The sequence below is a fragment of the Aricia agestis genome, chromosome 13, assembly GCF_905147365.1.
Source record: "Aricia agestis chromosome 13, ilAriAges1.1, whole genome shotgun sequence".
Lineage (NCBI taxonomy): Eukaryota > Metazoa > Arthropoda > Insecta > Lepidoptera > Lycaenidae > Aricia > Aricia agestis.
The window spans coordinates 16,302,363-16,324,534 of NC_056418.1; the positions used below are offsets into that span (position 1 = coordinate 16,302,363).

The 22,172-nt window shown below is 44.7% G+C and overlaps 1 protein-coding gene across 1 annotated transcript in view; it reads left to right on the forward strand.

Annotated features, from left to right (window-relative positions):
* Nucleotides 1–21,951, forward strand: part of LOC121733369 (metabotropic glutamate receptor 2-like) — a 196,469-nt gene extending 174,518 nt beyond the window's left edge. The window contains exons 7-18 of the mRNA XM_042123593.1: nt 3,835–4,086; nt 5,773–5,944; nt 10,402–10,508; nt 10,750–10,899; nt 12,445–12,578; nt 13,780–14,105; nt 14,976–15,138; nt 18,421–18,634; nt 18,718–18,869; nt 19,818–19,920; nt 20,277–20,476; nt 21,080–21,951. Of these exons, the coding sequence (XP_041979527.1) occupies nt 3,835–4,086; nt 5,773–5,944; nt 10,402–10,508; nt 10,750–10,899; nt 12,445–12,578; nt 13,780–14,105; nt 14,976–15,138; nt 18,421–18,634; nt 18,718–18,869; nt 19,818–19,920; nt 20,277–20,476; nt 21,080–21,094 (1,988 nt within the window). The 3' untranslated portion in view covers nt 21,095–21,951. The remainder of the gene's footprint in view (nt 1–3,834; nt 4,087–5,772; nt 5,945–10,401; nt 10,509–10,749; nt 10,900–12,444; nt 12,579–13,779; nt 14,106–14,975; nt 15,139–18,420; nt 18,635–18,717; nt 18,870–19,817; nt 19,921–20,276; nt 20,477–21,079) is intronic.
* Nucleotides 21,952–22,172: the final 221 nt, after the last annotated feature.

Sequence of the window (22,172 nt, forward strand, 5' to 3'; positions counted from 1 at the left end):
GGGAGCCCATTAAAAGTTGTAATCCTTTTTTGAGCGAGCTCGGTAGTATGTGCCATGCGGCGTCGTTTTAGAGCCGGACATTTCGCTCCGTCGCGTCCCCTCGCCCGCTCACTGAATCATATTTACTTTTCGATTGAAGCAAATTGCCGTGTATCGCGTGACGGACGGGATTTACTACGTTTTAGGACATTTCCGGACCTTCTCGTCCGATACTTTACTTGAGTAGGAGGCAAATACGTATAATAGTGCGTAGTGGTTTGATTTATTTACAGATTGAGGACTTTTTGTATAATGCCGGAGCAATCCTCAATAATAAGTATACAAGGGTATTAAGAGATATTATGGTTGTAATACCGAGAAACTTCGCTTTGATAGCAATTATCACGTATAATGGAGGAGCTGTGTGCGTGTGCGGAGTGCGTCAGTAGCAATTTCCTGGTGCTCGTGTCGTGGCTCGTGACTCGTGTTGAGTGAGAGACATGTCGAGGCTAATTCTGGGCGAGCGTATTATGTATAATATTGTTAGCGTCGCGCCCCGACCCCGCCTCGCCGACTGGCCCTAATGCGACGCGGCGAAAACTCATTACAGGGATGCACCATATTCTCTATTATACGTGAGCAATTATATTTTACTTCTTCATAATACCAAAATGTTCTCGGGGCTTAACGCTTCGGTTGCTTCCCCGCCTCGGATTTCTCTATTTACTCGGGAAATAGCAGTGAAACGGACGTTTTCAAATGAAAGGACCGGTCCAGAGAATTTCCGTGTGAAATGAGCTGAGATATTGAGTATTCACAACAAATGGGTTTCGGAATACCGCCGCCGTCCGCCGCTCCACTCGGCGGCTTCCAGACGGCCGGCCAGTAGAGCCGGGGATCGGCGGGGCTCGTTGATAACTCACGGACAGTAAAATCATTTCATCTTAAATGAACGATACTTTACACCTCTAACAATTTTTTAGGCACTAGTAGGTTATATTCTAGACAGGATAGGTGTTAAAGCGTTATAAATCGTGTTCACGCTGGGGAGGTAATTTTCCAGTGAGTTTAGCGCCGTCGCTCCGAGAGCCCACTCGGGCGCTCCACCTCGATCGGGCCGCTTCGAGGGCCACTTCCGCCCGTTAAGCTAGCTAAGACTCTCCACTCTGCACTGTACGGCAAACTTCGGAACTAGGTTAACGACCGACTTGCTACTGAGCCTGGACGACCAGGTGCCTAAGAAATTTGATTGAACGTAATATATGTCTTATTATATTACCTAATAAGCTTAATTTAACGAGGAACCTAATTTAGAATTTATGGAGGGCTGCCGCAAAATAGCTCAAGTAATTTAGAAAATGATGGAGATGGAAAACATACAGTTGTAGAATACAGATAAACGTATGCAAAATTTCTACTTCCTAGTTAATTTTAGTCGTTAGTAAATTGATAACCATTCTGCGGAATTCTATTATATTATGTGTTTTACATTGATATACAAGCAGGCGTCAGTATCACAGGTGTTCGGGGCAGTATTGTTCATCTATATATTAATACGTGAGAGAAAAACTTTGTAACCCTTTTTACGAAAAATGGGGAAACGTAGGTGCATGAAATTTCGCACAGTTATAGTTTATATGGTGAAGGAGTGCATCGAGCTAATATTATTTTAAAATTATGCTTTTATCACTTATAATACCACAAGAGCTTCAAAATTATCGGGTATTTCCCGATAGGTTCGTTGCAAACAAATGAAGGAGTCAAGTTTTTCAGGTTAAAAAATAACGAGCGCGAAGCGCGAGTGATTTTTCCTGAAAAACTTGACGACTTTATTTGTTTGCAGGGAACCTTGAGGGAAATGCCAGATAATTTTGAAGCTCGTGTGGTATTCGGGGGATTATTTTTCCGTCCCAAATGTCGGCCAATAGAATTAGAATTTGTTTTTTATATATAGCAACTACCAGAGAAAATTTTCAAAAAATTATCAGTATAATACCATGTAGGTTGTACCACGTGACGTCGAATGGTGCAATTCTATTGGTCGATATTTGGGTCGGAAAAATAATCATATATATTTTTAAAAATTAAATTAAATTAAGAAATAAAAAAAAAACCGCCGCCAAACAACTTTAAAAAATAATGAAATAATATTATATTTTACTGACTTTAAGTTTAAATAATTCCTAAGTGTAAAGTGATATTTTAGTCCATAATTTTTGTCACGGTGTATCGGGGGACCGCCAACAGTGTCTTTTGCATTTTGTATCGCCATGTCCAGTGACATTGTCTCGATTTGGTTCGCTGAAAACTGACCCTTAAACTATAATGTTATGTGAAATCAAACATCTACATTAGCGATCCTCCGACACACCTTGACAACAATTATGGACTAAAATATCACTTTACACTTAGGAATTATTTAAACTTAAAGTCAGTAAAATATAATATTATTTCATTACTTTTTAAAGTTGTTTGGCGGGGGTTTTTTTAAATTTGTAGCAGCAAATGCAGCAGCAGCATGCAAAAATTTATTGGTTATCTACGTCTTACTAGTTGTCGCAATAAAAATGAGCCCAAACACGAAACCATTGCTCTTAGTTGGTGAGGAGCTGGGTATCCTATTGATCTTTAAAGGTCAATGTATACGCCTTTACAATAAAATCCCAGAAAACGTTCAAAATCTTTCCATTAATAAATTTAAGAAAGTAGTCAAAGAGCGTTTGTGTGCCAAAGCTTATTATAAGGTCAATGATTTCATAGAAGATGGCACATCTTGGGAGTAGGATGGCTTCTTGCAAGGCTACTTCTACATTATTATATTATGACTTACAATTATGTATGTTGACATTGTATATAATATTAAGTTACAAAATTGTAAACTTTATTTTAAAAGAATAATTTTTCTCTCACTTTTTTGATAAAAAGTGGAACCCGTGCGAGTTTCTTACGCCGGTTCTTCTCGCCGGGGTAGTTCCCGAACCGGTGGTAGGCATCAGGTAGACATTCTGAAAAAATTTGATTCAAATTTACTCAGAAATAAAACATTTTTTATTTATTTTATTTATTTTTATTACCAGGTGATGCTGCAGCACCAGGTCAACTTTCCATTAATGTGTAAATATTCATAAATGCGTGACATTTATGAACTAGAATGCAATCAAGCCCACCAAACGACTGCAAGTTGCTAATCGGCCCTTCACGAACCAGATGAACCGCGATTTTTCAGCACGGAGCAGGCTGATGATGATGAATTATAGCTAAGAACACTCTCAATTAAGTCAGCTTTCAAACAAAAAAAACTAGATCGAAATCGGTCCACCCGTTTGGATGCTACGATGCCAAACTTATAACACCCCTCTTTTTGTGGGGGGTTAACAAATAAAACGTTACACACACTACGACACTACTACTAGGAAAAATGACAGATTTTTGAGTGACAATGCCTATACATACGAATTATACTCTTTTATTTATGGTTGAAGTCTGTTGACAACAAGTTGACAAATATTTAAAATTGGATTATTGTTTTTTTTATTTAATTTTAGATTCTATTAGACAATGCTCAGACGGCAGTCTGAGATCAGCTGAGTCCCAGAGACAAGAATTGAAAAAAAACTATGATGAAGTCAATATTTTTTACAAAATATAGCTAGTAGTCCTACTCGTAATGTCGTTGCAAGTAAGGTCGAATTTCGACCATTGGGCGATCTCTAGTATATAGTAAATAAATAAAATGTTTATACTGCCACCATTAAATGTTACACGATCACCACCTATCTAACCTATTCTAAAGCTAAATCATACATACCTGCTCTTCTTCTTTGAGTACCATAATTATGTATATTCGTTCTCCAGGTGCGATTATATTCGGGTCGGACCAGGAGGTGGCGGGCGTGATGCGGGCGGTGGAGCGCAATGACGCGACGGCGGCGTTCAGCTGGGTGGGGTCGGACGGCTGGTCAGCGCGCGCGCTGGTCTCCGACGGCAACGAGCGCGCCGTCGAGGGCACCATCAGCGTCCAGCCGCAGGCGCACGACGTCGTCGGGTTCAAGGAGTACTTCCTCAGCCTCAACGTCAACAACAACAAGCGGAACCCGTGGTTTGTAGGTACGTGTTTCATAGTAGAAGCGAAAAATTCAAGCGCCTTTCTATTATGATATAAATAGCTATAATAATAAATAAATAAATAAATAAAACTTTATTCCCATTTTTAAAAACATAACACAACCATAATATTAAAACAAACATAAAGTAACAACACGGTAGAAATCTAAAAAAAAAACATATTATAAGGATAAAGGAAAATAAAAACATTAACAAAAGAATCTTAAAACTAAACAGGGTGTTTTTTCAGTTTGTGGCAGTGCTATGCCAAAAAAATGAGGAATAGGTGACCACTCAGGTTATGACAGCGACAACGCCGCTGTCCCTGGTCTTCCGTGATCCCTTGCCCCATCAATGAATTAAACAAAAAAAAAACAAAACAAAAGATGTTCCAAGTGCAAATTAACTCGCAAAACTCATTCAACATTCACTCAATCATTAATATATACTTACATAATTATAGTATGTTTTGTGTTATTAACAGAATAAATATGATAATAAAATTGTAATAAGTTAGTTTATTGATAATATGATTATTTCCTCATAGAAAGTCGTTTGCATTCATGACAATTTCGTTCTACCGAGTCGATTAATCATAAACCGATCAATTAAAATATCTGTCACTGTCATGACTAGTATAAACAAACTTAAACGTTGGTGGTACTGTAATTAACTTGATTTGCTTCAAACTTGTCCACTGAGCTGACTTCTAAGAATTTCAAATTAGCAACGTCCGTCGTTCCGAGACGGCCCGGGGTTCGCGGCCGGATGCCGTCCGCACACCACAGCCCGCAGGACCTCGAGCTACCGTCGCTCTAATACCGACTACGAGTGATAGGCTCAGCTGGCGATATGAGCAACTACTTTTGTTGTCTGATCGTGCAAACCCTACAGATACGCAATGTAAGGCAAGCAGAGAAAAAAGCGAAATCGTTGCCTAGCCCTCAAACTTTCCAAGCTCTTACGTTATATGCGCGTGATGTAGGAGCTGCACGTCCCCCGCATTATCATAATAACGGCCATTACCGTCCAGCTCGGCCATTGTCTCGCCGCTAATTACACGAAGATTCGGCCGACGACTTCCCACTTCATTATAATACGACGCTCTATCTTCGCTAATGGATGCAGATTATATGTGGCGCTTGTTTGTACGAGAGCGCGCTCTTCTCTGTTATTAAGAGGAATCTTTTAACTTTATTTCTCTGAAGTCGGCTGTGAATAATAAGTACTTTTGGTTTTATTTCCAACAAAATGCAGTCCCAATCCCAAACCTAATTAACACTACCATAAACTAAATTATCAACTTTCAGCTCCTATGTGTTTGACCTCGGATGGACTATAAAATGTTTATGTTTCTGTGACCATATTCTCTTCGAAAGCAGGTTACAATGTGCCGCATTCGTTTTTACCAAATGACCACAAATCCAAATTGGTATTGACAGCGTTTATAAGTTTGTTCGCGGCACAGCTTAAACTACTGCTCCGCTATTGATGATTACAGTATCAAACGATTCCTAATTTGAACGTTATATTTGAATGTACCATCGAGGAAATTGATTCCTAGGCAGTCATTCAATGTTAGCTGTGATCGGTCGGATGGGTTTGACTTAACGCGACCAAATTATTTTGGTCTGCCATCTGTCTAGGAATCAACTTGTCTGATAGTACTGACGCGATCCACCCTTGCAGAGTTCTGGGAGGCGCAGTTCGGGTGCCGGTACCCGGGCAGCGCGCGCACGCCGTACAACGGCGCGCTGCCGGCGTGCTCCGGCACCGAGCGGCTCACCGCCGACAACACCGAATTCGAGCGGCAGCTGCAGTTCGTCGCCGACGCCGTCATGGCCTTCGCCTACGCCATCAGGTACGTTAGGGCTCGTGCTCGTACCAGACCCGAAAATAAACCTAACATCCACACTCCGATCATCTAACGTCGTTTCAGTTCGACAGACTGCGGCACGGTGTTTGTGTCCGTGCGGCTAGACGTATGCATATAGACTAGATGCTACGCAACAGCTTTACCGTGGCAGTCCCCGAGTGTCAACGTAATTTATAAACTATCTCCTTGGTTTCATTCTATGAGCTAAAGCTATACTTGAAGGGTTTTGACGACTATAACGCAAGGACATGGAATATCCTTTGCAATTCCTTATGATACGTAATTATTTGGAACACGAAATAGGATTACGTATAGGATCAAACCATCTTCATTGTAGTTGGGTATTACAGTATTATGATAAGTCGCGGCTCGGATTGGCTCAGCGCGTGCCAAATGCCGGGGAACATTTGCGAGAGAGCATTTCCTAATTACTTCAACACGGCGCTTTCACTGACACTCCGGCTGTATATTCTACTATCTACCGTACGAGTGCAGTATGAAAATGTTTCATAACATGTTCGACCTTACATTTTTTAAATTAAACTATGTCTTTTTAACTGAATGTAAACCAAAATGTTTTAGGTTAACTAACAATTAATAGGTATATTACAATTCTGTTACAGTTTGTATTATAACGTATATTGCGATCTCGTAGTAGCGCAAACCGAGTACAGTATTGGCAGAGATCACAGATGAGGATAATGTACGTTATATCAGGCGATATCTCCGCTCCGAGCGCGGCTCGCTGCCAAACTGGAGGCGCGGTAATGCTGGCATCATGAAATCGCAGTTTAAGATGTTCTGTGGTGCAAAGTTCTTCAAAGTTCAAAGAGTTCTATAAGATAAGATAGATTGATTATTATTATACCAAGTGATTATATTATTAAACATAATATTCTAACGTATTAAAAACTATAAACAAAAACATACTAACTAATAAGTATGATTAGTTCTATGTTACAATAAAGTAAAAAATAAAACGCCATCTGTTGAATCGTATTAGAACTAAAATGTTCATTGCATCGATATATTTCTGGATTTTTTATAATATTATACATAAAATATGTTTAAGATTTTTGAAATTTTATTTTAATACACATCCAAGACCCAGGAACATTGAAAACTTTTTGTTCCGCCTGCGGGACTCGAACCCAGGACCCCCGGGATGAGCGCTGGCCACGCGCAATGCGAATTCATTTTCATCGATATTTTCATGGAAATAAGATATTTTCCCACATCAAAATGTAGCCTATGTCCTTTCTCAGACTCTAGAATAACTGTATCCAAAATTTCATTGCAATCGGTTCAGTAGTTTTGGCGTGAAAGCAAGACAGACAGACAGACAGACAGAGATACTTTCGCATTTATAATATTAGTATGGATAAGCTATGGGCAAATTAAAGTGTGTGTTTGAACCAATCTATGTACAAATTTTGGAAGCTTAAATCTCTCTCTCTAAAATTATCAAGGCGTCGCCTTAACGAGGGAGCGATGTCCCTGTAAAAGGTGACAATATTCTAACAAATCATACATTAACGTCGGAACCCTCCCTGTCACGACTCGTACAAGATTTCCGAGGCCGTTGTCAGTTTCTCCGGCGTACGGTCGGGTCGTAACCGGCCTATATGATGATTAAAGCCGGTCGTTTCCCGCCGGTTAGCCTTCCTCCAGCCCCGCCCCCCTAGCCCCGCGCCCCGCAGTTTCACGTGATATTTTAATTAAGCCGGGCCGGGTAACGAGGGTGCGGTAATTGTCCGCGTTTCGTTTAGCTCTTTAAGGGTTGCGACCTGTGACAAGTTTTTTCGGGTCGTCGTTTTCTCGAGCGCGGGGCGACCTCCCGCGACCTTGGAGAGTTTCGCTGCAACAGAATAGTAAGATTAATATTCATCTTGGAGTATCAGTATCTGGAGCGTCCGAGGCCGACGGTACCTAATCTGGCGGTGCATACCCGCGAGCAGCCGGCAGCGGCGACATATTATTATATTATGTATAGCATATTATTATATCAGACGGGTGTTCACCGCCGATTGTCTCTCTGAAGTTGGTGATGCGCGCCGCTGACCACTTACTGCTACACATAACACACTGTCATATTTTGTGAATTATGAGGATTAATCAATTTAGGTACTGTGAACAGGAGCTAAGCGCGACAGACTGATTTGCGTATTGAAAAAGATAATATTATTATGACTTAAAGTTACCTCTTACAAAAGTAGTGATAATGCTTTAGTGTGTCTCTTTTATAGAGTTAGCTGTAAAAGTAGCAGCGTCAAATTTTTTTATTGTTTAGGTAAATTTGCGTCATTTCAAACTTAAAAGTAACTCTATCGACGCAAATGCTACAGTAAGCTCTATTATTATAATGGACCACTAATATGCTACACACCTCGAATATTATTACTTAGTTTTGTTACACCCTGTACACTTTATAGCTGGCAGTTGATTAATGTTTATTCACTTAATTATAGCACTGATTAACGATATAAAAGTGAATACATTTCGTTTATTAAAATTATATTATGTCACTGGAGTAACATGTAAATCACAATGTGACGCCCGACTCCCGAGGCCGGGCCGATAGGGGCGGCATATTGAGACGTGTCAGCGTCAGATAACGTATTATATCGTGTCACGGCCCGCTGTCGTCGCGTCGCCGTCGCGTGTCAGCCGCGTCACGCAGCCTGTAATGAGCTCACCAGCTGACACGTTGAAAGAGTGATGTACAGTGCACACTCACTTTTTGCCTTTCTCTGACGTGATAAGTCAGCTAACAAAAGGCACATTTTTGTATGCTTCTGGTCGTGAACAGGCCAAGGCTTCCTTTAATAAAGTATAATTAAGTTACACATTTTCAAATTTCATGTCAACACTCGTGAGATATGTACGAGCTATTTAAGGACAGCGAAACGATTCGCAGAGTATTTCCAATAGGTACTGAAAATACTTATCTGAAAGTAAGTAAAGTTCTGAAACCTGATTTCGTACAGCGAAGTGAGTACATAAGGCTTTTAGCGGCGCATGATGTATGGTGGGGGGGGAGGTTACAAGTTTCCAACTCGATAAACTCACGGCGCTCGTCTCCAATATCAACGACTTACGGTTACGAGCCTTTGAAAAACCATGTTTCCTTATTGGTATTCTTATTTTTTTTCTTTGACACCCTATGCTTTTCATAGTTAACGTGATGATCCACTGCGTCTTTATATATTACTAGAGGACGCCCGCATCTCCGTTGCGCCAAAAAATATTTATCGCGCCGAAACTGTACACTTTTCCGGGATAAAAACTATCCTATGTCCTTTCCTGGGACTCAAGGTATCTCCATGCCAAATTTCAGCAAAATCGGTTCAGCGGTTTAAGCGTGAAGAGGTAACAGACAGATAGATAGACGGATAGACAGACAGACACACTTTCGCATTTATAATATTAGTATGGATTGCGCTCCTCCGGTCTTTAGTTGCAGTCACCCCGCAATTGTATAATATATTGTCTATTGTATTACTCTCGTAAGTTATAGACCATTATTGTAAAAACAAGTGGCATTAGCAAAGAAGTCACCGACCGCGACTCGCAGCGTGCTCTCGCGGAGTGTGAGATGTCGGAAGTTTTTATTGAGTGGAGCGACGTGCCGCATTTATATGTCGCAGTCGGATTGTATAATCCGCCGTATTACATTACGGCTAGCTGATTTAAAAAGCCGGATTGTCATTGCGATACCTTCTTCGTCGAAATTAGATTATTTCTTTGTGTTAATTTATTTATTAATTTACAAAAACTTCGCAATTTAACAAAACACTATATTAATCTATATCCTACGCCATTGTTGTTTTTATGACACAGGCGCCAAGAGTGTTAAGAATAGGAACTAAAAATTATCAAAGAGGCGATTTGGCTAGCCGTGTTGGCTGACGTATGGCGGCCCGCGCCGGATACGTTCTGGCGATACATTTTTTATTCAGCCGTATTTAATTTTTCGGCTTATCGTTGAACCGCTGCATTAAAAAACGGCCCTGTTTTTGAAAACAGTTAGCCGTAATTTAATACGGCGGATTATACAATCCGACTGCGACATATACATTGTGTGGGCAAACAGCCGTCAGCGCGACGCGTAAACTCCGACTTCACCTCCGCGGAGTGACGATATATTTTAAGAGTCGTCATTTGTTGTATTGTTGCTCCGGGCGCAATCAAGCTTCATTTACTGCCATGGATACGTTTACGTGGATCTCTGTTGATACACAAGGCCGTCGTTGGGTTTTTCCGCGTAAGCTGCCTATTCAATTTCAGCTGTTTCTGACTCTTTGATTCCCAGAAACATGTCCAGACATTAATAAGAAAAAAATATTACAATTAATTTTATAGGAATCGGAGTGAATATAGGAAGGAACGAAGTTTCATTAATGTTTTTGATATGTCATCTGATGCATATTGTGTTGTGTCAGGGACATGCACGCGGCGGTGTGCGGCGGGCGGCCGGGGCTGTGCGACGCCATGCGACCGGCCAGCGGCGCCGAGCTGCTGCGGTACCTGCGCAAGGTCAACTTCACAGGTCTGTTGGCTACGCGATCCGTCTCGGGCCTAGTAATGCGTAAAGTGCCAATAGAAGTAAACATGCCGTGACTCGAGCGCCGAAACTTTGTTCCTTAGCTGGATGTCGAGTTCTTTACTGCTCCTTGTATTAACGCCTAGAAACATAACATCATCCACAAATTCCACTAGCGTCTAGCGAATACGAGAAGAAGCTCTCTCACAAAGAAAGAACCGTCCTAATAGTTGTCGTTCACGTGCAGGTCTAAGCGGCGACGAGTTCCAGTTCGACGCGAACGGCGACGGGCCGGCGCGGTACAACATCCTGCACTTCAAGCAGGTGTCGCGCGGCGTGTACCGCTGGGTGCAGGTCGGCCAGTACCGCGACGGCGAGCTGCAGCTGGACATGGACGGTCAGTCCACCCTCCTCCTCTAGACGGTGCCATGAAAGATTGCATCAGTTGAATGACCATATTTATGTTTTAGAAATGTGTAGTATGTACGTTCCATCCGTCTAAGCGACTTAGACTGAAAACTGCTGCGCAACGATACTCGTCCACGACTTCTCCGTATTTAGTGACGCCATCCTATCGAACTCCGGTCCGTTTGGCACCCGTATAATGCGGGCCACTCGAGCCGGTCGCCGGGGGCGCCGGATCCGAACTCCGAGCCCGTCGCCTCTCGACCGACGCGGCCGGCGGTGCATCCGGGGCCACTCGACTGCAGCTCGGGGCCATTAGGGGTAATGGCCGGCGACTCAAGAGCTCATGTTTATTTAATCGTTTCGGAGGCCGGAGCTCGTAACTTAACCGGGACGAATGTCCCCGAACAGAGGCTCATTTAAAAATCAATCGCGGACAAACGGTCCACTCGGCCGGCGCTCGGGGCCGATTGGGCCATATTTAACCATTAACGGCGCGTCCGCCGTCCTCGTAGTTTTTATGAGAGTGGCCTGCTTTATTGCCGGTTCGGACTCGATGACGGGTGAAAATCCTCGGCCCCGATACAATTGAAACTTTTAACTTTTACGCCGGCCCCGGGGTCGGGGCCGGCGGCCGCGTCGAGCCGAGATTTATACGAGCCAGTTTAATTTGTCCCGACAAATTCGAACCCGATAACTTCATAACTTCGACTTTAGTTTAGAAATATGGATGACAAGTTTGAAAAGCTAGATCCCTTTGAAGGTTAACGTTTAAGTCTAGTCGAAATATTGCACGTTAAGAACCAAACCGTCATAAAACAAACAAAAAAAGACGATTAAAAAAAAAACGTTAAGTATAAAAATTTATTAAAATATTATGAAACAGGATGTAACTATGTTTTATTACAAAAATAAGTTTTGTTAGATCCTTAAAAAAGATATTATTATCATACTAGCCTGGCTCCCATATTGCGAATTCTAAAATTATAAATAATGTAAGTATATTAAGGTAATGAAAATATTTTTTATTTCTAATACAAGGTATTGTCATTTTTGCATTATTTTATGACAATTTTTAATAAACAACTTGCAGTAATTATGAAATTATTCTTGCTTCAGTGCCTTCCTTCCCCTCTTTTTTGTGGGGGATTTAAAAATGACTACAAAATGACTATGTTTCTGTCACTGACTGCAGCCACAACGCAAAGCGACACATAGTGTCTAAACACACTAAGCCGAAGTTCCGCGGCGGAAATTCGGCATGATTACGTCAGCAATGTCAAACGCATACAATATAACGCGACGGAATTTTGGCATGTTGTGTCTAAGTAAAGTGTCTAAACACACTAAATATAGTTATAACTCTTAATATTGGAGCTACGAGTGATTTTTCATTTTGTACGTCTGAGTCTGACACAGAGTCACTAAAAGGCGCCAGAAGTTTCCTGTTTAGTTTGGTTAGATTTGGTAATGAACGTGCGATAAAATGCCAAAATAGCTTCTTCAATAAATTCACTCCTGCATTGTATCGTTTCAGAGATCCAGTTCAAGTGGGGGTCGCGGCGGCCGCCGGAGTCGGTGTGCAGCGCGGAGTGCGAGCTCGGCCAGGCCAAGCAGTACGTGGAGGGCGAGAGCTGCTGCTGGCACTGCTTCAACTGCACGCAGTACGAGGTACATCTCCACGACGACATAGATCCAGGTCGAGTGGGGGTCGCGGCGGCCGCCGGAGTCGGTGTGCAGCGCGGAGTGCGAGCTCGGCCAGGCCAAGCAGTACGTGGAGGGCGAGAGCTGCTGCTGGCACTGCTTCAACTGCACGCAGTACGAGGTACATCTCCACGACGACATAGATCCAGGTCGAGTGGGGGTCGCGGCGGCCGCCGGAGTCGGTGTGCAGCGCGGAGTGCGAGCTCGGCCAGGCCAAGCAGTACGTGGAGGGCGAGAGCTGCTGCTGGCACTGCTTCAACTGCACGCAGTACGAGGTACATCTCCACGACGACATAGATCCAGGTCGAGTGGGGGTCGCGGCGGCCGCCGGAGTCGGTGTGCAGCGCGGAGTGCGAGCTCGGCCAGGCCAAGCAGTACGTGGAGGGCGAGAGCTGCTGCTGGCACTGCTTCAACTGCACGCAGTACGAGGTACATCTCCACGACGACATAGATCCAGGTCGAGTGGGGGTCGCGGCGGCCGCCGGAGTCGGTGTGCAGCGCGGAGTGCGAGCTCGGCCAGGCCAAGCAGTACGTGGAGGGCGAGAGCTGCTGCTGGCACTGCTTCAACTGCACGCAGTACGAGGTACATCTCCACGACGACATAGATCCAGGTCGAGTGGGGGTCGCGGCGGCCGCCGGAGTCGGTGTGCAGCGCGGAGTGCGAGCTCGGCCAGGCCAAGCAGTACGTGGAGGGCGAGAGCTGCTGCTGGCACTGCTTCAACTGCACGCAGTACGAGGTACATCTCCACGACGACATAGATCCAGGTCGAGTGGGGGTCGCGGCGGCCGCCGGAGTCGGTGTGCAGCGCGGAGTGCGAGCTCGGCCAGGCCAAGCAGTACGTGGAGGGCGAGAGCTGCTGCTGGCACTGCTTCAACTGCACGCAGTACGAGGTACATCTCCACGACGACATAGATCCAGGTCGAGTGGGGGTCGCGGCGGCCGCCGGAGTCGGTGTGCAGCGCGGAGTGCGAGCTCGGCGAGGCCAAGCAGTACGTGGAGGGTGAGAGCTGAAGAAGAAGAAAGAAGAAGAAAAGATACGATTAACAAGCCCGCTAGAAACTGATCAAATAAAATAAACACATTTAATCCGTGTATCCAACTCCGCTACTTTGCGTTATCCTTTAGCCCGATTGTGGATATAATAGACACGGTACCCGTGTGTCGCAGATCCGTTCGCCAGAGGTGGAGACGGCGTGCACGGTGTGCGCGCGCGGCACGCTGCCGGACGCGACGCGCACGCACTGCCGGCCCATCCCCGAGCTGTACCTGCGGCCCGACTCCGCCTGGGCCATCGGCGCCATGTCGTTCTCCGCCGTCGGCATCCTGCTCACCGCGTTCGTGTGCGGCGTGTGGGTGCGGCACGCCGGCACGCCGGTGGTGCGCGCATCGGGGCGCGAGCTGTCGGGCGTGCTGCTCGCCGGCATCCTCATGTGCCACCTCGTCACCTTCGCGCTTGTGCTGCGCCCCACCGACCTGCTGTGCGCCGTGCAGAGGTGACCACACCCCCGTCCCCCGCTTACACCTCAATAATAATAATAATGTTTGTTGATATCGTATGAAAGTTCTTACGGAGGAAAATAAATTGCCAGTAAAAATTAGAAATTTTAAGAATTTTTGACCTCCGCGTAAAATTTTTTGCGAAGACGTAAACTTTTGATAATTTCAACTTCATACAAGAGGGAACGACGACGACATAATATGGTATAAAATGTGTCATTTTCATATCATCCTCTGCTTTCTACTGTTTATTCAGTGACGAGCTGCTGTTGTTGGCTTTTCTGGGTTTGGCAACACTGGTCACGTGACTTGTCCGTAATGCATGCTCAGACTCAAAATACCGAGCGCGATTTTCAATCCTGCAGCGGTTTTTAGTGTAGCGGGGATATTCACGAAAAACGTATTAGAGGATTCCCAAAAATCGCGATAAGCGAACGAAATGTGTGTCAAAGGGAACAATTCCATTGTTTTTATAGCCGGAGGCGGCCGCCGGCAAATTCCTTCCATCCCGACTTAATCCCCGGATTTATTTCTTAATGCTCACATTTAGTCCTCGCCCAGCCCCCGCCCCGCCCACCGCGCCTCCCGCGCCCTGCGCCCCGCTCGGCGACGGCGGCTTACCGACTAAAGTATTTTCGGGAGTGTATTATCGGGAGGAAGAATCGAATTAGTTTTGTAGTCTAAGCACAGATTACCTGATAGTTACGAAACTTATTACATTGCGTATAACTTAAGTTTTGCTTCCCAATATTGAGAGCCAGCAGGATGAGTCGGCTCATCGAACACAAGATAGTTAAGTTAGTGATACAAAACAATATAAAGGTGAGTTCCTATCACTGACGGATACTTGTACTCACACGTTCCAGGTTCGGCACGGGGTTCTGCTTCACGGTGGTGTACGCGGCGCTGCTGACGAAGACCAACCGCATCGCGCGCATCTTCAACGCCGGCAAGCGCTCCGCCAAGAAGCCCGCGCTCATCTCGCCCACCTCCCAGCTCGCCATCTGCGCCTCGCTCGTCTCCATACAGGTGCACACCACACACACACACACACACACACCCGCACACAAGTGTGTGCGCGCGTGAAGTGGACGTTAATGGGATGAGCTGTTCGTCCGATAATGTTGTATCGGCCGCGACCGGTAATGCCGCCCGCCGCCGCGGCCGTGTAAATAGCGGATACATCAATTTAGCAAATCCGATTATATCGTGACGCTCCCGGTTTAAGTGGACTTAAATACATTAGCCTCAATGTTTGCAGCCCATGTTTGTATGATATTAAACAAAACAAAGAACACATCACCTATTTAATTTTATTGACTTACTTTTGACGCTTCCAGTTAAAGTGGGTATAATTATGTATTAAAGCATCGATGTTGGTAGCTCCTGTTGATGGTTGAATAATTATAGCAGTGTTTTCAACATGTGGGTGGCCCTCTACGGGGTCGCGAAGCTATCGCTGAATTATAGCAACAACCAGCTGACCTGGCAAGCGTTATTTTGCCATATAAATTATTTCTAATATCAATATAAAAAGTAAATAAAAACCTATGCTGAAACAAATGTACATAAGTACAAAATTTAATTAAAATCGGTTGAGCCGTTTTGGAGAAATTCGCACACAAACACTGTGACACGAGAATTTTATATAATACTAGCTGTTGCCCGCAACTTCGTCCCTGTGAATGTATGTTATTAAAATCGAGATTTAAAAAATTGAACACACATCTACGACTATTTTATTTGGATCAATATTACACACGAAATTTTTAATTTACATCAAAGACCCAGAAAATAACTGAGCTAGGTATAGCTAAATTAATATTGGAATTTGTTGTGTTAGACTGTTTCCAATAATAATTGTGACAAAAACGCTTAAAAGCACGGATTAAGTTCCTATAGCGCTGTCCACGATATCACCGTAGTGCGACATCAGATTTACACTGTAGGTTGTCTAGCATTATAGTTATTTCGTCTTGGCAGAAAAAACTCTCCCAGAGAACATGATGAGAGGTTTATTCAAACATACTGCCTTCGGTCGTACATATTCTACCATTTCTATCTATGTGCTCGACCGATGCTAGTAACTTAGATCTCTAAAGTTTGACTTTATTTCCATGGCCGGTAACGAAATGAGATACGCAGTGGTCAATATCCATCCAGGGTTTGGACTTTGGATAATCGTTTACGAATATTAGGAAAAGTTTTACAGATCGACCTTTGCTAGAATTGGTAATCGCTTTGGTTGTCGTTGTAAATTTCGAGGAGTTCCTTCAATTTCATTACTTATCATGTCACCGTTTTTAGGGTTCCGTACCCAAAGGGTAAAAACGGGACCCTATTACTAAGACTTCGTTGTCTGTCCGTCTGTCTGTCTCCAGAACCGTTGGCTGTATCTCAAGAACCGTTATAGCTAGAGTTCTGAATTTTTTACAGATTGTGTATATCTGTTGCCGCTATTACATCAAGTACTGAAAACAAAATAAAATCAATATTTAAGGGGGGCTCTCATACAATAAACATGATTTTTTTGGCCTTTTTTGCTCGATATCAATAATGACAACAGGCAGGCAGTTGAAATTTTCACAGAATCCCTAATTGTATACGTACTTTAATAAATAATAATAAAATTATAATATAATTAAAATTTAAGGGGGGCTCCCATACAAAAACACAACTATTGGCCTATTTTTCCTCTATGGAACTATATACGGAACCCTTCGTGCGCAAGTCCGACTCGCACTTGGCCGATTGTATTGTAAAAATGGTATTAAATTCGGGCAATCTAAACAACAAAAAAAGAATTTTGAAAATCTGACCGCAAACAGCAAAGTAAACATTAACTCCTCCTTTTTTTAAAGTCGGTTAAAAAAAGTATCTAAGATGTTGACCAGGGATGTAAGGTAGATGATACCTTACATCTCTGGCCCCATTCCCATGTTCCCTTGCCAAATTTCATTGAAATCGGTCCAGCGGATTCAGAGATTAGCCTGTACAAACAGACAAACAGAGAAACAAAAATTTCAAAAACAGTCGAAATGTGTTCTACTACTCTTCTAACATGCCCCTGACTCGTTTTTTCAAGTTTATTTTCAATGTACAAAAATTTTACCTCTACGATTTTATTATAAGTATAGATAGATAATTAGTCTAGCTGTCCCGACAATGTTGTTTTCCCATTGTATAAAGTATTTCGCCCATATTGCTTTATTGAAGTGACTAAAATATAAGTATGGCAGGTCCAATCCCCTACCCTTTTCCCTTCGCTCCTAAAAGCTCGATATTTGGGTGCCTCATGAGCTCACTGAAAGAAACCTAATGAACCGTGTACTTATTTGTAATTCTTTATTACGACGTAATGAAACCGAACCATTTTTGAAGAAGCTGATAACTGGTGATGAAAAGTGGATCGCGTATGACAAGAACGTGCAAAAAGATCGAAGTCAAAGGCCGGTCAGGCTTCACAGACTGTGGCGAAACCCGGGTTAACTCGCAACAAGGTTATGATATTGTGTGTGTGGTGGGATTGGAAGGGCATTATTCATTATGAGCTGTTACCGCCAAGCAGGACCATCGATTCTGAACTGTACTGCGAACAACTGATGAAAATAAAGCAAGAAGGTGAGAAAAAGCGGCCGGAATTAATCAACAGAAGAGGTGTGGTTTTTCACAATGATAACGCTAGACCTCACACATCTTTAGCCACTTAGCAAAATTAGGGGAGTTTGGCTGGGAGGTGTTAATGCATCCGCCGTATAGTCCTGACTCCTGACCTTGCGCCTTCAGATTTTCACCTGTTTCGGTCGCTGCTGAATTCCTTAGGCAGTGTCAGGTTGACATCACAAGAGGACTGCCAAAACCACTTGTCGCAGTTTTTTCATCAGAAGCCCCAAATTTTTAACCGACTTCCAAAAAACGAGGAGGTCATAATATGTTCGGCTGTGGATATTTTTTTATAGCAATGAGATCATAGCATAGCCCTACCAACAAGATGGCAAAAAGTTATCGAACAAAATGACACATATATACTTTAGTCAATTGTAAATAAACTTTATAAAAAAACCTTTGGAATTTTTATATAAAATGCGAAGAAACTTTTTCCCCAACCTAATTTAAACATAAAGTCTTATTTTTTATATATTTATATCATAATATTTTATATCTGTACTAATTACTAAAATATGTCAGTTTCTTTAACCGTATTTAACACTATATTTTAATACGGTTGTAGCGACATCGCTCAGTTAAGTCATTATTAGATATTATTGAGACTAGTAGACGTTTAAAACGGCGAGCGGGACCGTGTTGCAGGTGCTGATTGTGGTGGTATGGCTGGTGGTGTCGCCGGCGCGCGCGCTGCACCACCACCCCACACGCGAGGACAACATGCTCGTCTGCGACTCCTACGTCGACGCCTCCTACATGATCGCCTTCTTCTACCCGATCCTGCTCATCGTGGTGTGCACCGTCTACGCCGTACTCACCAGGAAGATACCCGAGGCGTTTAACGAGAGCAAGCACATCGGTGAGCTGAGCGGTTGTACTCGATGAGCCTGTTATATATTTTGACGTAACGTTGTCTACAATGATGCCCGCCCACTGTTCCAGGGTTCACGATGTACACGACGTGCGTGATCTGGCTGGCGTTCGTGCCGCTGTACTTCGGCACCGCCAGCCACGTGCCACTGCGCGTCACCAGCATGGCCGTCACCATCTCGCTCAGCGCCAGCGTCACGCTCGCCTGCCTGTTCGCGCCCAAGGTACACACACACACACAGCCACGTACCGCTGCGCGTCACCAGCATGGCCGTCACCATCTCGCTCAGCGCCAGCGTCACGCTCGCCTGCCTGTTCGCGCCCAAGGTACACACACACACACAGCCACGTACCGCTGCGCGTCACCAGCATGGCCGTCACCATCTCGCTCAGCGCCAGCGTCACGCTCGCCTGCCTGTTCGCGCCCAAGGTACACACACACACACAGCCACGTACCGCTGCGCGTCGCCAGCATGGCCGTCACCATCTCGCTCAGCGCCAGCGTCACGCTCGCCTGCCTGTTCGCGCCCAAGGTACACACACACACACAGCCACGTACCGCTGCGCGTCACCAGCATGGCCGTCACCATCTCGCTCAGCGCCAGCGTCACGCTCGCCTGCCTGTTCGCGCCCAAGGTACACACACACACACAGCCACGTACCGCTGCGCGTCACCAGCATGGCCGTCACCATCTCGCTCAGCGCCAGCGTCACGCTCGCCTGCCTGTTCGCGCCCAAGGTACACACACACACAGCCACGTACCGCTGCGCGTCACCAGCATGGCCGTCACCATCTCGCTCAGCGCCAGCGTCACGCTCGCCTGCCTGTTCGCGCCCAAGGTACACACACACACACAGCCACGTACCGCTGCGCGTCACCAGCATGGCCGTCACCATCTCGCTCAGCGCCAGCGTCACGCTCGCCTGCCTGTTCGCGCCCAAGGAACACACACACACAGCCACGTACCGCTGCGCGTCACCAGCATGGCCGTCACCATCTCGCTCAGTGCCAGCGTCACGCTCGCCTGCCTGTTCGCGCCCAAGTTAGCAAAGAAAAAAAAAAGTGTTACTAGCTTCATCTATGAATACATAGTAAGAACCTGATACTCGCAAAGCCTTCGGCTAGTAACGTCATGTTTGTTAAACTTCAATAACATATTATTATGTTTCAGTTGTACATAATCCTGATCCGGCCGGAGCGCAACGTGCGGCAGAGCATGATGCCGGTGCGGTACAGCTGCCGGCCGCCGCCCGCGCCGCTGCCGCACCGCGACAGTCAGTACACCCTTCACACTATACTTTAAAAGCGACGTCTAGCGGTGTCTCTTCGAACCTACTCATATAACATAATCCTCGAATACTTATTCTAAACTTGATGTTGCCCGCTTCATCGTACAAAATATCGGTTATCGCATGGAAACCGTACATTTTACCATGATAAAAACTATCATAATATATCCTTACCCGGGTCTCATATTATTCCCATACCAGAATCTTAAGTTATAAATGAGAAAGTTTTATGGAACATTATAATAATATGATAATATTATGTGCTGAAACATACACCTAGAATAAATATATTTTACACGATATGTATTACAACGATTTTACTGTACAAATAATATTTTCAGAGCCGCCGAGTGCCGATAAGGAGACGCAGACGGATCCAGCCGAGTTTAGCAAACTGACGAATGGTCAAACCATCCGGACGCCGGCGGCCGACGAGCCGGACCGGCGGCGGGACACCCGGACCGAGGAGAGAGTCCGCCGCGCCAACGTCATCACCAGGAACGGCAGCGAGGACAACGCCGCCGCACACGCCAAACACAAGGTGTGTAGGCGTCAGTGTGCGTGTGTATATACTTGCTCGTGTATAGGGCCGGTTTTAGCACTACCAGCGCCTTGGGCGAGATTTCTTCGGCGTGCTCCGCCGCCGCCCAGGGTGCTCTCCGGCGCCCTGGGCGGTCGCCCAGCGTCGCCCCTCCCCCTAACGCCGCTACTGCTCGTGTATGTTTTTTTCAATATTTAAACATGAATCGTTAGGATCTTATAATATAATATACCTCTAACTACTGACTGTACACAAGTTCCTTAAAATTATATATTTCTAATGTCAAAAAACATACTGTACAAGTTTGAAATGACAATATTTGTATGTATTTATAAAACATTATTAACTATAATATGTCTTGCTGCATTAGTTACGTAACTGTAATTAAACAAAGATTTTGACATAAGTCCCTACATTATCTGTCAAACTCTTAATTGAAGTTTATTCATAATTAAGTAAATATCTTTGAGTTCGGCGTTAGAGATGCATGTTCATTGTTATAATATTATAAAGTTTTTTCGTTAAAACTGTAGTGCATATTAATAAGGGAAATACGGAAGATGTAGAAGAAATGAAAATAAAATGGTTTTATATTTTTTTTAGGTGGAGGCGTTATAGCAGCGGGCGTCGTCCAAGTCGCTCAACGACGTCATCGCGCAGAGCAACAACGTCGGCCCGGTGCGGCACAAGAGCTGCTCCTGCCGCCTGCGCGAGCGACGCCCGGTCGTCGTGTGAGTGACGCCCGGTCGTCGTGTGAGTGACGCCCGGTTGACGTGCGAGCGCCGCTTGGTCGACGTGCGAGCAACGCCCGGTCGACGTGCGAGCGACGCCCGGTCGTCATGTGAGCGCCGCCCGGTCGACGTGCGAGCGCAGCCCGGTCGACGTGTGAGCGCCGCCCGGTCGACGTGCGAGCAACGCCTGGTCGACGTGCGAGCGACGCCTGGTCGACGTGCGAGCGCCGGCGGCGCGTAGTGATATTACCACATTCTCTAGTCATATCAGTAAATGTTATATCGCTCAAATAATATCTCAAATATTGTTTACATTCCTATAAGAAATCTTCTAGCCGTTCTAGTGATAAAAATTGTTTAAAATAATGATATTAATATTACGAAGTAACTTTTCTATGTTTAATATTCTCGTATCGGGTTGACGGTGGAGCGTGGGCTGTAATTGTATATAACGTTGATAACGATGACCTTAACTCGACGCCGAAATCGGATCCCGCGGTGTACATACGGATATCTTGTAAATATTTAGGAGATGTAAAGACATATAGTGATGGTGTACATAGGTGTGAGGTTCTGGCGCACGCGGAGTCGCGGCGGGCGGCCGAGCCGGGGCGGGGCGACCGCGCTCGTGGTTCATGCACTACCATATCCAAATATAATGATACTATATTATTATACTATTCATTGTGATCTCATTACTTGTCATATCGTTAAAACCATATTAGTAGCTTGTAAAATATTTATAATCATAATAGTTTTTGTACGATCCATATCGTACATCAAGCAGTTTTAGGGTTTTAAGGAGTCAGCGTTTAGGACGCGCTCGCGTAATTAGTTAATTATTTTATTAAAATCAGTTCGCATCGATCAATCAAGGCGATCGCGCGTGCTCGCACACCCGGGTCATTTGATCATCAAGTATATCAATAAATCAAGTAACGGTTTATCAAGTCAATCGTTTTATT